The sequence below is a fragment of the Chamaea fasciata genome, unplaced genomic scaffold (assembly GCF_029207755.1).
Source record: "Chamaea fasciata isolate MVZ Bird 193981 ecotype frontalis unplaced genomic scaffold, bChaFas1.0.hap1 SCAF_14, whole genome shotgun sequence".
In the NCBI taxonomy this organism is placed as follows: Eukaryota; Metazoa; Chordata; class Aves; order Passeriformes; family Sylviidae; genus Chamaea; species Chamaea fasciata.
The window spans coordinates 18,184,805-18,200,175 of record NW_027094099.1 but is presented as its reverse complement, the minus strand read 5'-3'; the positions used below and the strand labels follow the sequence as shown (position 1 = coordinate 18,200,175).

The 15,371-nt window shown below is 38.4% G+C and overlaps 1 protein-coding gene across 5 annotated transcripts in view; it reads left to right on the top strand.

Moving 5' to 3' along the window:
- Positions 1-15,371, top strand: part of DENND4A (DENN domain containing 4A) — a 47,689-nt gene that overhangs the window by 24,578 nt on the left and 7,740 nt on the right. For all 5 annotated transcript variants that reach the window (XR_010723067.1, XM_066196640.1, XM_066196638.1 and 2 more), the window contains 14 exons: positions 34-134; positions 746-964; positions 1,196-1,341; positions 4,411-4,544; positions 5,394-5,529; positions 6,073-6,279; positions 6,356-6,484; positions 6,742-6,886; positions 8,789-8,908; positions 10,393-10,533; positions 11,442-12,529; positions 13,314-13,524; positions 14,275-14,369; positions 15,142-15,317. Coding sequence is in view for 4 of the 5 variants with exons in the window: in XM_066196640.1 (XP_066052737.1) it covers positions 34-134; positions 746-964; positions 1,196-1,341; positions 4,411-4,544; positions 5,394-5,529; positions 6,073-6,279; positions 6,356-6,484; positions 6,742-6,886; positions 8,789-8,908; positions 10,393-10,533; positions 11,442-12,529; positions 13,314-13,524; positions 14,275-14,369; positions 15,142-15,317 (3,048 nt within the window). In the remaining variant the exon portion in view is untranslated. The remainder of the gene's footprint in view (positions 1-33; positions 135-745; positions 965-1,195; positions 1,342-4,410; positions 4,545-5,393; positions 5,530-6,072; positions 6,280-6,355; positions 6,485-6,741; positions 6,887-8,788; positions 8,909-10,392; positions 10,534-11,441; positions 12,530-13,313; positions 13,525-14,274; positions 14,370-15,141; positions 15,318-15,371) is intronic.

Below are 15,371 nucleotides of genomic sequence, written 5' to 3'. Positions count from 1 at the left end.
GTATGCTTATATACTTTTTTTTTTCCTTTCCAGAACGGGAGACAAGAAAGCTATTGCATGGAAGATATTACCAAAGAAACCTTGTAAAAATCTGATGAACACTTTAAATTCTTTATATCAGCAACTGGCAGAATGTGAGTGGGAAAGTACATAGTAAGCTCTACAGAGAGCACAGTGTGCCACAAAAACAGATAAATGTAGCAAATTAAATATGTTCCAAAGTTATCAGTTCCACTAAACATTTTATTTTACAGAATGGGAAAATGTGTGCTCTGAATCCAGAGATTAGAAACTATGCAGGGACTTTTAGGACAGAGGAAACTTCACATATATATGAAGGCAGCATTTAGTAGATATTCTTTCTTATTAATGCTAGCGTCATACAAAAAAAAAAAAAAAAAAAAAAAAAAAAAAAAGCAGAGTTTCTATGAGAAGGGAACAGGAAAGCAAAGCAAAGAGTAGGCCAGGACCTAATAAAGACTTTTTTTTTTTTAAAATCTTCAAAGTCTGCTCAAAGTTTGCTGATGTCTTGGCAGTTGAAACTGGAATAACTTTGACACTCAAGCCAACAGTACCTCACCTAAAAAAATTTAAATGGAAATAAGAAGTGTTTTTTAAACATTAGGGGTTTAAATATAAGGCCCAATTATTGGACATCTCTAAGTAAAAATTGGTTGTTGATAGAATCTTCAAATATGGCAGAGCACGGTATATTGAAAACACTATAATGTTGTTTTGTTCACAGTGCAACAGCGACCAAGAGAAGATGCATTCATGGAATTGGCAATGAATGATTATGATTTTAATTCTGGGAAGAAATTGCATCTTTTAGATTTGGAGATCCAGGAAGCATTTCTCTGTTTCATGGCTTCAATCTTGAAAGGTTACAGGTCTTATCTCAGGCCAATAACGGAGGCACCCTCTGAAACAGCCACAGATGCAAGCTCTCTTTTTGAACTACAAGGTGAAAAGTTATAAACTTGTTTTGTGTGTTTATTTATTATTTTTATTCTCCTTTAGTTACGAAATAAAAACATTTGCTTGTTAGTACTGTAAATGGTGAGGAAAATGTAAGTGCAGACAAAATTGCACAGTAGTGGGAAAGATTGAAGGACATAAGCAGAACCTACACTGAGTCTGGTGAGGGCTTTTCCATTCTGGGCATTTTGACAACGCTGCTGATTGCACTTTGCAGGGTTCCTGAAGAGCAGAGACCGTTCCCATCAGAAGTTCTACACCCTGATGACCAAAACCCAGATGTTCATTCGCTTCATTGAGGAATGTTCTTTTGTCAGTGACAAGGATGCCAGCCTTGCCTTCTTTGATGACTGTGTGGATAAAGTAAGCAAGTCTTGGTGTGCATACAGTGTTTAACTTCTGCTGTTGTCTGCCTTAGCTGATACACCAGAATATATTTGAAATGCAAGTTTGTTTTTGCCTTTACTTTCTTATTTTCTCATCTTTTTACCCTTCCATTTACCTTTTTTGTTGGGCTTCATTCCATTTTTTGCTTCAAATTCTTGGATGTAAATAAAACATCATGAGAACAAATTAGAGGTGCTAATTTTCACTGATATGTAAGCTTCTGAATTACTGGCCTGTTGTAAGAAGTGCAGGAAGGAGGACTGAACTGAAAACCAGAATCTTACATTGCTTTTTCTATGAATATTATAAGAAATTCCACACCTCATTGTCTTCTTATTGGCTACCTGTACCACTCTGGGACACTGCTGTTTAAGCAGGATGCAGTTGTCTGGGATTTCCTGGAAAGTAGGTCACCCGCTGTTTGTTCCATGGGAATTAATACTGAAAACTGATAACTGCAATTTACAGTTCCTATTTATGACTGTTTTTTTCCATGGGAGTACAGAAGAGCTAAAAGGAGCTGTTTTGAAAAGAAGTCTGAAAACAGTGGAGTTTGAGAGAAATATAAAAGCATGGTATAATGATATTTAATGCTCTTTGTAGCTAGTCTCAATATTTTAGTAGTAACAGTTTTCAACTCTGCTTCCCAGTTCTATAGCATGACTTGCAGGTATTCATGGCTTGCAAATTGAATTAATTACAAACATTTCTGTAATGTTGAGTCAATCCCGTAGCTCTGTTAGAAACCTTTCAACGTGTAGTGCTTGCTGTGCCATGTGCCAGTTTGTTCATGAAACAGGAGCTCTCCTAGACAGAAATAGACCCCAGTGATTGAACTGCTGAGCAGCACTTGGTTTCCTCTGTGCTGCAGTTTAGTTCTCTGGCTGATGTTAAAAAGGATGTTTATTCAGAGTGCAATGGCTGTGTAAGTGTCAAATTCTATCTGTTGCATTTCGTTTTATAGAATGGTTTATGAGGGTGCTGAAGTTGATGCCCTAAACTAAAGTTATCTTGTCTGGGAACTCAGACATGTCTTTCAATAAAAGTCATGCTTAGGTTGCTGATGTCACTGTGAGACTGCACATAATCTGTGGAGCTGTTGGAGCTTTCACCTTTTAGAAAAGGTTAAGTAGCCATTTATACAGCTGAAACAGAGACTTGTCTGTTCTAGTGCCAGGTATTTGGCTGCTTGATGCCCTGGACAGCTTCTTTGCACTATAAAAAATGCTCATGGCAGTTTGGTGAGAGCAAATTTTCCAGAATGCACGTACACTTCTCCAACTTCCATTACTGGCAGTGAGGATTTTATTCAGGTTTATTAATGGGACAGCTACTTCTGTGCCAGGGATAACGGTGGGGAAACTGAGGCACTGGAATTGCAATGCTTTCAGGATTTGCCATGGCTTTAGAATTGCTTGTGAGACTGGATACTCACTGACTTGAGGGAGCAGCTTCCCATGTGGGATTTTTTTGCACAATGATATATTTGCCTCATCTCTTTCCTGCTTCTCCTCTGTGATTTCTCCTAATTTCTGATACTGTTCTTACCAGTAACATACAGAGTCAAAATATGGAAGTATACCAAGGACTGCTGTACCAACTAGAGCTGTAGCCACGACCAGAGATCAAAACTGAATTGTTCCAGTAAAGCCAATACTTATATTTTAATCTTTTATTAGGTGAGCCGGTATCTGACAGGGTTTTGGATGAGTGATGTCATGAGTTGAAAGGTGATACAGTGCTTTCTTCTGGGTAGTTACAGACTACTGGCTTGAGACAAATTTTATGTACTGTGAAATTAGTTATCTATAAAATATCAACTAAGCCCTGCCTTGAATAATTTGTGAGAATAGTTTAAGATGAAGAGTGATCTCTTCTGTGTTATTTGGTACTGGACAGCAGCAGCAGATCGTAATCGATTACCCATTTTGTCAACTGAAAGGTACAGTGTAATTGTCTCACAAGTTTTCATTTTTCCAGGAATTCAAAAATTACCTCAATTTGACACAGATTTAAGCTACTGACTTGATTATATTTCACTGGTAAAACTTGTAGCTGTGGGATTTTTACATCCTTAGAAGTATTTAAATTGCAAGTAAGGTTTCGTTTACTGCTGCTTCTCAGGAGCCATATGTTCTTGCTACTTGGCTGGTTCAATTTGCTAATGCTTTCCATCTGTCTCATGCAGCAAAATGTGTAATTAAGGACACCTCTTTGTATGTTTATCAAACTTTAAATATTCAAGAATTTTACTGAAACTACTTGATATATTTGCACCTCACTGGAGGGACAGAACTGTGGAATATGCATCTTTTTATACATTAACTCTCTGTTGCCAAACTCTTAAGGCAAAAAAAAAAAAAAAAGGCATTCTTGGGTTCCACAGGTTGCTTATTCATTTCTTTGAAGTATTCTACCATTTGGCTGTCATTTGGTTGCCATTTAAACCTTTTAAGTAATTTAAATTAGAAAAACAAAGCTATGCCTGTCTCCCTTTAACTTCAGTGAGGTCACACATTTATGTTCCATTCTCTTGGAGTGCATGTGAATTTCTGCAGTCTCTGCAAACTGTCAAGACAGTTAGTGCTGTGTAAGTGACTGCAGTTGTGGATGGTGCTGGTAGTACCTTCTGTATTTATCAGACAATTTGATAAAGCTTGGTATTGTTTTCTGTGTTTAAAAAGGGGGGAAATAGCTCTTATTTTCATATTTAAAAATAAAGTTCAAGTTACTGCTGCAGTTGGAAACATGATTCTAGAAATGGTTGTGTTCAGAAGGATTAATCTCTGCATACTACTTAAAATATTTACCCGAAAACAGACAATTCAGACTATACCATTAAACACGGGGTATTGGGTTGGGGTGAAGTTCACAAAACCAGTGCAACACTTACTATTGTCATTATAACTTTGCAAGGTGTCCTTGCATTTTAAGGTGCTGTTCTCTGAAGCTAATGCAGACTCTGTGCTGTTGATCATACGGCTGCTAACAGCAGAAAATACAATGCCCCTGGTAACTACTTTTTCTTTTAACTTCCTCCTCCAGGTAGATATGGATAAAACTGGGGAAACACGACTTATAGAGCTGGATGAGTCCTACAAGAGCGAGCACACAGTTTTCATAACACCCCCTGAGATCCCTCATCTGCCAAACGGGGAAGAGCACCCTCTGCAATACAGGTAACCTAAGGACACAGCAGGATGCCAGCCAAAATCCTAACAGCTGCCCTTGTCGAGCTTTATTTCTAGGTTCTTGGGAGAGTCAGGAAGTACAGATTTTTCCTGTCCCTTTATGTTGTTCAAGTAAAAGGTTTGTGTGAAATGGTTGTTGTGCAGTTCTTTTGAAGTTTTAATTTTGCGTGTGTACACACAGAAGCAATATTACTTAATAAAGCTGGTAGTCATCACATTACACTGTGCTGGCTGTTGACACCTTTTAAGGCTAAAGTTGAAATGTGTGGACCCAGTCTGTTGTCCTGCTGCTGTTACTGATAATGATACAAACTGCAGATACTCTGTGGAAAGAGTGTACATGTGAAAGAATCACTGAAAACTAGTGTTAATAATTATGTCAGATAAATTTGTTGGTTTCTTCATTAATTCTGAGAAATATTTTTATATCTGATCTGATTTAATCTTTTAGATAGTTTCATATTGTTCCTATTGATTTTCAGAAACCTCAGTCATGTGATGCTCACTGGGGACTAAGCCACACAGATTATTTTCTTTTATTAACTAGAATCAATACTAATGCATTTGACACATTAATTAAAGAAAATGCTATGACAGTAAATACATTCATCAATTTAAGTTGCTTACCTGAATAACAGGTTGAGACTGTTTGTGCAGGCATATGAGCCCATGCTGAGGGATTAGTGAACCACTTTGTCAGTGAGGTTGTTAAAGGTTTACTTCTGTGTTTATTTCCTGGGAAGCCTCTGGTGCAGGTGTGTAGTTGACTTCCTTTGCTATTATGTGACATGTTTGCTTTGGAGCTGACTTACCAGAATTGACACATTTCTCTTACAGCTATAATGGATTTCCGGTATTAAAGCTAGAATTGTTTGAACGACCTGAAGGCTTTCTCACAGCACCAAATAACAAACTGTCCTCAAAAGCCAGTAGCCCCAACAGCCCATCACCAATGTTCAGAAGAACCAAACAGGTACTTGCTGGTGTTCTTGGAGTGTGAGGTGCTTTGGAAGGGGACAGCTTGAGTTTGGCTGTAAAACCTGACTGGCAGTGGCTGCAGCTTGATGGTTCTTCAGTTCTTACTGCTCTGGGGACTGTAGGGTTGCTGTCTTAATTGTTCTTTGGATGTGCTTCTTGCCTGCACCATATCCTACAAGGCCCCCTTGTACAGGTTGCTGCCTGCTGTGCTGTCCCTGTCCCTTCCCCTTTCTTCACACTGTTCTCCATGAGTTTTCCACATCCACTCTTGATTGCTTTTCACCTCACAGCTTTGAGGGACTCTAACTTTCAAAGTAATAGAGATTTAAAGAAATGCCAAGTTTTAGCAGTGGAATATTGCACAGTGACTGGTTTTGGTATCGATCTCACTGCTCTCATATTCCTGCACATTTTATCATATTGTTAATATTACTATTGCAGTTTCCATAGATATAATGGTGCATGTTCAGTTTTTAACATGTAGCTTTGTGTGATGTAGGTATAAACACACACAAATAATCTCCTTGTTTCTTTCCAGGAAATTAAATCTGCCCACAAAATTGCAAAGAAGTACTCCTCCATCCCCCAGATGTGGTCCAGGTGTTTGCTCCGTCACTGCTACGGCCTTTGGTTCATCTGCCTCCCTGCCTATGTGAAAGTCTGCCACTCCAAAGTCAGGGCTCTGAGAACTGCCTACGATGTGCTACAGAAAATGCACACCAAAAAAATCGATCCACCTGACGAGGTAAAAGGAGCAGGAGCCTGTGGGTGTGAGGGTGGAGCAGAGCTGGAGCCCGGGGCTCACTGGTGTGTGTTTGCAGGTGTGCTACAGGGTGCTCATGCAGCTGTGTGGGCAGTACGGGCAGCCCGTGCTGGCAGTCAGGGTGCTCTTCGAGATGCAGAAGGCTGGCATCGACCCCAATGCCATCACCTATGGCTACTACAACAAGGTAGGTTTTAAAGAGAATGGGGGGGTGGACGGAAATGCATTTTTATCCAGGGAAATAGAAGGGAGGAAAATTACAGAGCAGTTCAGGTGTGATTCTGTCATTTCTTGTAAGTTGAAGAAGCACAAAACAGAATCGTTTTGTAGGTTTAGAAATCTACTGTAGTGTCGCCAATATAACTCGATCTGAAATTTAAGCTACTGCTTTCACACCTGACTGTTCCTAAAGATGACTTTTTGATTTTGATATTTCCAAAATAGGCAGTTTTGGAAAGCACCTGGCCTTCAAGCAATCGAGGTGGCTATTTCCTCTGGATGAAGATACGAAATGTTGTCTTAGGAATAGCACAGTTTAAAAAAGCATTGAAAAAGCTACCAGCAAGCACTGCACATACATCTGCTCCTGGTAGAGTATTCACATCATTTTTTTTTTAATATTTTCATGCTGATGAGAGTTACTTCAAAAGTCTTTCTTTTGTGAGTTCAGTAAAACTGTTTCAGAGGAGAAAACCCAATAGGTCCTGCAAAATTTTTAAAAAGCAGTCTCTCCTACTTGCCTTTCAATCTGAAATAATCTTCTGTTCATTTATTGTATCAGCTATTCATGAGACAAATGGAAACAAAATATGAACCTGAAATTTGTAATAATTATCCTGGTTCATCCAATAATCAGTCTTATAAATGGCAGAAACTTTTGTCCAGCTTTGCCTTTTTTTTATTTTCCCCCTTTTTTTTTAATGTTAGCTAAGAAGCAACTGGAACTAGTCCTTGAGTTTGCAGTACTGATCGCAGATTCTGCATACCACCTGCAATACTCATATTTGTTTTTATCTAGAATATAAGTAAAATATGTGAGGCTTTAAATTTGGGGGTTTCTTTCCTTTTTTCTCCCAGTAAAGACTTAGCTAATGTGAACATCAAATGGTCATATGGCCATGCCTGTAATTGATATTTTTTAAAGGTACTACTTTCCATGATATTTATAACTTTCTGGGAGTAAAGCATGATAGTACATTGTAAATGCAATGAAGCAATGCAGTTTAGTTTAGTTCAGGCTGACCTTGGAAGACCTTTACAACATACTTTTATAAATGTATGTGGTTCATCTGACTCAACTTTTGAAGTCCTTCCAGCCAGGGCTGTTCTGTGATTCCAAATGTGTACAAATAAATCTTTGCCCTGACAAACAGAACATATATGATGGCCTTATGGCTAGATTATTTCTCTGGACCCCAAAGACTCCAGTCCTACTTCTGGCTCTATCATTAACCTTATGGGTGGCCTTGAACAATTTTGCTTTATTTCTGCTCGTTCTTCATGGAGCTGAGCTTCCTGATAAAGCACTTCATTGAAATCCAGCCATGCAAAGCACTGTACAAGAGCTTAGCAATGTTGTTTGCAACTCAGACCATGTAAACTAAGGAAGTGTAAATAATCCTTAATGAAATAACTGTCACTTATATAATTAATAGCATTTGCTTTTGACATCATCTGATTCTTCAAGATTACTTTGCATGAAATCTCTTAGCTGGAATGTGTGCTAACTCCTCAGGAAATCAAAAAAACTCTCCCATAAATTCCAGAATATTTTCTTCTTTACCATAGCAACAAGGTTTTTACCCTGTCTGTAGCCATTCAGTGCAACCTCTTTAGGGAAAAGAGGGACAGAAACTTTTAATTATGTTGGACCCTCTTGATCCTGGAGATAGACTATTAATTACACCTGGGCAATGCTTTGGCTTAAGAATGACCAGAGAAAGTGGCTTGAATTGTTTGCAGGGGGTTTTGGGGTGATATTGGTTGATTTTTTTATCTAGTTTTGCAGACAAACTGATATTTGCCACTGCATTGTTTAATTTTTTTTCACTTTCTAGAGTAAAACCAGGAGAATCACATGCATTAACATTTCTGTTAACATTAAACTTTCTGAGAGACATTTTACCTTAAAACGAAACCATGTTTAGATGCCTCTTGGAGTTTTTGAAAAGCTGTGTGACCTTTTGGTCAAATAAACCAGGCAACAGAATTAAAGTCAAATAGTGCATTAGTTTAGTATTTGAAAAGAAATGATGCCCATTACCCCTTTAATTTCATCCTCTAAAGGATCACTTCAGTGTTTGTACTATAATAAGCCAATCCTTTTAGTCGTCTTTTTTTTTTTTGGTGGTGGTAAAATGTTCACTGTTAATTGGAATGTTCTTGATAAGAGGCCTTTGAATTACTGTTGGTATTCAATTTATTCCCCTGAACAATGTCACACTATTAAAACCATAACTGTCTTTATTCTGATGTTGCCCTGCACTGATAGGGGGACTTTCAGACACTGCCAATAACACATCACTCAAAGAAGAAGCCAAGCAAGGGAAAACTTGTCTTCAAGACATCCAAGAACAAAAGGAGGACAAGAGAGAGAGTGACTCCAGTTCTTGTACGTATCTTGTGAATACAGATGTCTGGTTCATTGGGGATAAATAAGGATTCCAGCAAAAGCTAAGTGGGACAGCTGATTCCTCACAGTGAGTGTGTGTGATAATGCCAGTTTATGCCTAAAGTTCTTTCTCCAAGTGTAATTTTCTGGATGTCTAATGATTTCATTTGGAAAATTACAGTTCTTTTTTCTCTCATGTTTCAAATAAGTGATAATGGGAGCATAAAGGCTTAATGATAATTATAGCCTAATGTTTTTGTCTTTTAAAAAAAATGAAATTGCCTCATAGGCATAATCTACAGAAAAGCCTTTTCCACCAGTCTGGTTTCTTTATAAATCCTGTAAGAGGAGAGCAGCTGAAATTTTGCAAGTCTGAGAGGCCTGAATTACCCAGCTCCTTGGAATTCTCAGTTTGGGAGATGCATCAGAATGGGATGGGTTTTTTCTTCAGGTTTTGCATCTGCTGCTCTTGTTTCCTTCAACTGCAGTTGAGCAGCATCAACTTCACACAAGAATGCAGAAGATCAGATTGTGAAGTAAAATTGTAAAAGCACTACAGATTCCCATGTATATTCATGGAAAATCCCCTTCTTAGTAAATGTTCCCCTAATAATATAATTGTTTAAATTTTTCAGTGGGCTTTCTCCTGCTATTTGGGTTAACTATCCCATTGTCAAGTGATGTAAAAGTCTGAAAAGTGATATAAAAGTTAGATAAATTACTTCAGTGTTTTCACCAGTCTTCCTTTCAGCACTTGTATTTTTTTCTTCAATTTTCTTGAAAAGTTGTCTTACCCATGATCATGAGAACATACATGTAAGATTACAGACCAAGTTGTTTATGTTTAATAAAGCTTTTGAGGATGCAGAAAATTATTTCTGCCAAATTTATTACTTTTGGCCATAATTAAGACAAATGTGCCTCTCTGTTATAATTTGATGTGCTAGAACATTTTGCACTTTTGAAAACAACTTGATAATATTAAAGTTGGCCAAAATTCCTTAGAGAAATCATTCTCTGTTCTGGGTAATCACCTGCAATGGAATTTTTGTTTCGTATCTAAAAGAGTTGAATATGAATATTCACATTTACTTCATTTCTCCTGTGTAGTCCTGGGGGAAATGAGATCTGTGTGAAGCTGAGCTCTTGCAAAGACAGGAGAAAAATACTCTTACGCCACTTCTATGCAAGTGAATGTGGGTGGTCTTAATCTTTACAACCACCACATATTTTGGAATGATTTTTGGGCTCTGTGTAGAGAAGCTTATGGAATTTCTGGCTTTTGGAACATTCCAGAAGTAATGCTGGGAGTTAATTTTCACTACTGAAAACCTCTGCCCAGGCAGATATCAGCCTGTGCCTCATGGGATGGGCACAACAAGGTGTCCCTTAATCCTGTGTGAGGTGTCCAGTAGGTAATGGGGTCTTGAGATTTAAGGGATGTTCCTTGGATTCTACAAAACCCTGTCCTTCTCTGTCTGCAGTGTCTGAAGTGGAGAGCACAAAAGGGAGTGGGGACTGCCTGCCCAAACTGAACTACCAGAACTCCGGGGATGACAAAGCCACCTCCAGCATCGTGCGGCTCAACGGCACCGTTGACAATACCGTGGCACAAGGGAGCAGGGGTGAGTGCAGGGAAAATACAGACAAAATTTGTTACTAATGGGCTCTGAGTAGTTGTTCCTGAGTTCTGTTCTCCACTGATTTTGCAGTATTTTATTGCTGTAATAGCAGTGGCTGATGACAAGTCAGAGAGAGAGTTTAGGCTGGAGTCAGCATGTGCTGTGTCAGGAAGATGAATGGGAATATTCTGCATTTCGAGGTTTTTTTTATTGGGTTTTTTGTTTGTTTGTTTGTTTTTGGGTTTTTTTTTTGCTGTAGTTAACATATGCTTACAAAACATCAAAATCTTGAGGTTTTTTTCTTTATAATCTCCAGCAAGTAATTAATTCCTTCAGGATGGACAAGCTGAAATTGGAATTGCTGTGCAGAAAAATTCAAAAGACACTTTCAGGCATTTCATGAGTCTTTAGCAATGTCAGATCTGGTTATTATAATACTGTCAGCTATGCTTGAAATATTGCAAAATACTTTAAAGTCTGTATCTTTATACTCTGGAAAAACAAGGGAGATTTCTCTGACAGTAATTCCTTTTGTTGGCTCTGTTTCTAAATCATCGAATTAGAAAGTGATGCTTTTTTTGCAATTTCCTCGATCCCTGTGTTATCCTTAGCTTTCAAACCTTGTAGCAATGTCTCCAAGAGAGGGAAGTAAATACAACTGAGACTTGATGATGTCTCTCAAAATGCTCTTTAGGTTGAATGATTTTACCCCCTTTTAAGCGTTTTATTGTCTGTCCCTTCCTAAAAGTTATGACCGTAGTCAGCTCAATATTTCAACCTCTAGCACAACACAGTTCCATCTCTGTGTTGTAAAATGTTTGAAAGATGAGACAAATTTGCATTCTTTTGTACTTTCATTTAGTTTTCTTGTACAGCAGCAAATAAAGCACCTTGTTCCATCTGTTTTTCAGAGAGTTCTGTTGGATTGCTGTTTACATCATCTTTTGAGGATACCAATGAAACAGAAGTTATAAAAAGTAAATCCTTAAGAAAAAGACATAAAAGTGCAGTGGAAGCTGACTTGAGGGAGATGCCATGGGAAAGCAGGAGCCGGAACCTGAGTGCAGATGGCTTAGTGGGACTCATGATGAACAGAATCAACCAGGAAGCAAACCCTGGAGAAATGGTTGAAAAACTGGGAGCTGATGCCAAAATTCTATCCAGTGCGTTACAGAAAAGCATAAGGCCAAAAACTCTTAACATCAGATCTTCCTCTTTAGAGTCTAAGAGGGAAAGCCTGGAGAAAGAATCCAGTGATGAAGATGCAGCCTTTGATTGCAGTTTTACAGATAAAACAGAGTCTCCTGTTATCTTTGATCTGGAAGACCTGGATGCAGAACCTGAAACACCTACAGCAGTGAAAACTTCCAATGAAAAATCTAAAAAGTTGCAAAGAAAGAGCAGCTTTCCGGTAAAGCCAGTTGAAAAAACAGATGTTGAAACTGGATTTGATCCATTGTCTCTGCTGGTTGCTGAGACAGAGCAGCAGAAAGAGGAGGAGGAGGATGATGATGACAGAAGTGTTTCCACTCCATCTGCAAGAAGAGATTTAGCTGAAGAAATAGTCATGTACATGAACAACATGAGCAGCCCTTTGTCCAGTCGTGCCCCAAGCATTGAGCTGCAGAAACCCTTTGATGACAGAAATGCGAATAAAAGGAGCCCAACCATCATCCAGCCTTGCAGGAGGTCCAGCCTTCCCCCAAACTCCCCAAGGCCACCCAGTCTTACCAAATCCAAGAGCTACCATGCAAAAAATGAAGAAAGGCCAAGAGACAGGCTTTGGTCTTCCCCAGCTTATTCCCCAAACAGCCCGGCCAAGGAGCAGGACACAACCAGTGCATTGACACTTGTGTCATCACCATCGTTCAACCTGGACACGTTGCTAACTCCCAAGTTTGATGTTCTGAAAAGCAGCATGTTCTCTGCTGGAAAAGGAGTTGCCGAGAAAGCAAGCAAGTGGTACTCCAAATTTGCAATGTATGCTGCATCTGCAAAGGTAAATATTTATTAAGAACCTATAAATTGAGGAAAAAACTTGGTAAAGGTTTAATTACTGACTCACAAGTGATGAATCCCTTGCATGACATGTGCCATTGTAGACTATGTACATTAAGTTGTTTTAAACATGTTTGATATACCAGGACCCTAATTTTAATATCCTGAATAAAATTTTAGTCTACTTGGTTTCTGAATATATTTAATGGGAGAACATAGGTGTGTTGACAGAACAGAGACTGCTCTGGCTTCTCTTTTTAACCTAAAAAGAAAACACTTACAGAAACAAATACTGGTTTGAAGTCTTTATTGCTTTTATGAGTAAGGGGAAATCTCGTTGTATTGGTTGCCAAAATAATTTAAAGCTTATTTTGATCTGAGGTAATTTGTGAGGATGTTGTTTGCTGCTATCTATTCAAACCAAAACTACTTTTGTTCCCAGTCCTTGGGAATGAAGAAACACTTGCCTTGTCCGTCCTAATGTATTCCTACAGCTGCTGGTAATTCTTGTAGTAGTGGGGTGAAAAAGTTACAGAATTAAAATGGTCATGACGTCGCTTAATTATTTTTGTTAGGAGAATCTCAAAAAGAATCCTGGTGTAGTTGTTTAACCCAGAGTGGGACTTGCCTTGTCTAGCATCAGTTCTGAACACAGGTCTGTGATCCTCCAAGGAGGGAGAGTCATGCCTAGAATTTACTGAGACACAGAAGGCTGCCCCTATTTTTTTTGGAAATATTTTTGCTTTCCTTTCATTTTCTCACTGGACCTTCTTTTCTTTTCTCAGGATCAAAATTCAGACCGAGCAAGTGTTTCATCTCTTGGAGCTCTGGACTCAGAATCTACTTCTCTCACTGATGAAGATGTCTGCAATGATTTTGAAAGTGCTTCTCCTCAGGAGAACACCACATCAGAAATTAAGGGAATTAGCATCAGCAAGACAAGCCTGGAAAGCTCAGCTTCCCATGATAGCTCAGCCAAGCAATTTGACCAGTGTGGTAAGAGACAGCTTTTGCATGGCATTCATCTATTAGAACAAAAACATTCCAGTTTTAAAAGTTGTTCTTTCATAATTCTCAGTTTAGGATCACCCCAGTCATTAGTCCTCTTTGTGGAAGAATTAAATTTTTCTTTTCCAACCTGAAAATTTACTCAAATAGGAAACCCTTTGAGTCCTTGAGTATTCATACCTTAATTGTTAAGTTGTACAGCTCCAGAAAGCATCCATAAAAACACTGTAGTGGTAACTTTGTTGTTCTGGTTCTATTTTCTTAAAGTAGTAAAAATACTTTTTAGAGATCTGTTGTTATATTATAGAAGTCACTGTTGAAGCTGATTATCAGACAGACTGTAGATTTTTGTTTCTAATCTGTGCTGGATAATTGGTCATGACTGTTGTATCACTGATGTCATTTGGGGTGCAAACAGCACCTCCTGTCCTTCCTAAGTTTTTGTCCACACAGAAAGTGTGGCTCTGAATTACTTAAAATTTGTTTCCAAGCTACCAACTGTTGTTAACAAAGAAAAATGAACATATGGAAATTGTTTGTTGGTAGCTTTTATTTTTGCCTTGGTTGGTGCTGGGCAGATGGCAGCCTCACACTCCACAGTTCTGTACCAGTGTATCTCATTTGTTGCATCTTCCATCACACATTTTATTATAACTGCAGTATTGTTTGAGCAGTAGAACAGGGTGCTAAAAACGCATTTTCTGAATAACTAGTGCTTTGGCTTTCTTCTGTTAACAGGTTCTCTCTCCAAATTCCCTTTACCTGACAAATCAGAGTTGGTGTCTTCCTGCAGCACCAGCAGTACCAGTGTGTTCCAGAACTATGCCATGGAGGTACAGGATGATTTACTGATTTAATTGATGGACTTGGAGCGTTTGTCTTTAAATATTTTCTGTATCTCTAGTATAAAGTTCAAAGCTTCAAACTAAAGTACTGAAAGATGGATACTTCTGTCACAAAGTAGATTTAATATCAAATCCTGCTCTAGGAAGGTCTTTATTTCAGTCACATCTTTTGGTCCTTAATACTTCAGTTCTCAGGAGTTTGCTATTGGATGCAATTGAATTCAGGCATCTAAATCCCTTGTGGAGATAAACTTGTTCAAAGTGAAAATACCAAGTCTGAAGTAGCACTGGATGTTTAAAAATACAGAGGAGAGAACTACCTATTTCTTGGTGTAACTTCTAGTAAGATCATTATTCTTTTCACTGTTAGGCTGGTTTAGCTGGCTCTTCATTATTTTCTTTGCTTTTCCTTCCCATCCACTGGATTTAGGTTAATGACCGTTCATTTGCATCTTTTTTTCCCCATTTCTGTAATACTGATAGTCACTACAAAAATGTATTTAAATTCTAATCATAATTTATGTAGCTGCATAAATATTTCTTTACTTTTATGCTGGCAGATTAGAGATAACGTTATTGTTAATAGAAATATTAAACCACTGGTTGATTTTCATTTGAGAATCAATAAGAGGATGCACTTGTATGCAAGTGGGAGGAATATATCAGAGAGCAAAGATTTTGGCTGTAGTTTTAAGTGCTTTGTGACACAAAAGTAGCTTTGGGAACATGTTCTAGCGGGTTCTGTTCCTGCCCTGTGCAGGTCCTCATCTCCAGCTGTTCTCGGTGTCGGACTTGTGACTGTTTGGTTCACGATGAAGAAATCATGGCAGGCTGGACAGCAGATGATTCCAATCTCAATACCACGTGTCCCTTCTGTGGCAATTTATTCCTGCCTTTTCTAAGTATAGAAATCAGAGACCTTCGCCGGCCTGGACGGTAATAACGATATTGGAATTTCCTTCAATTTTAAATGCTGATATTGGGAAGTGC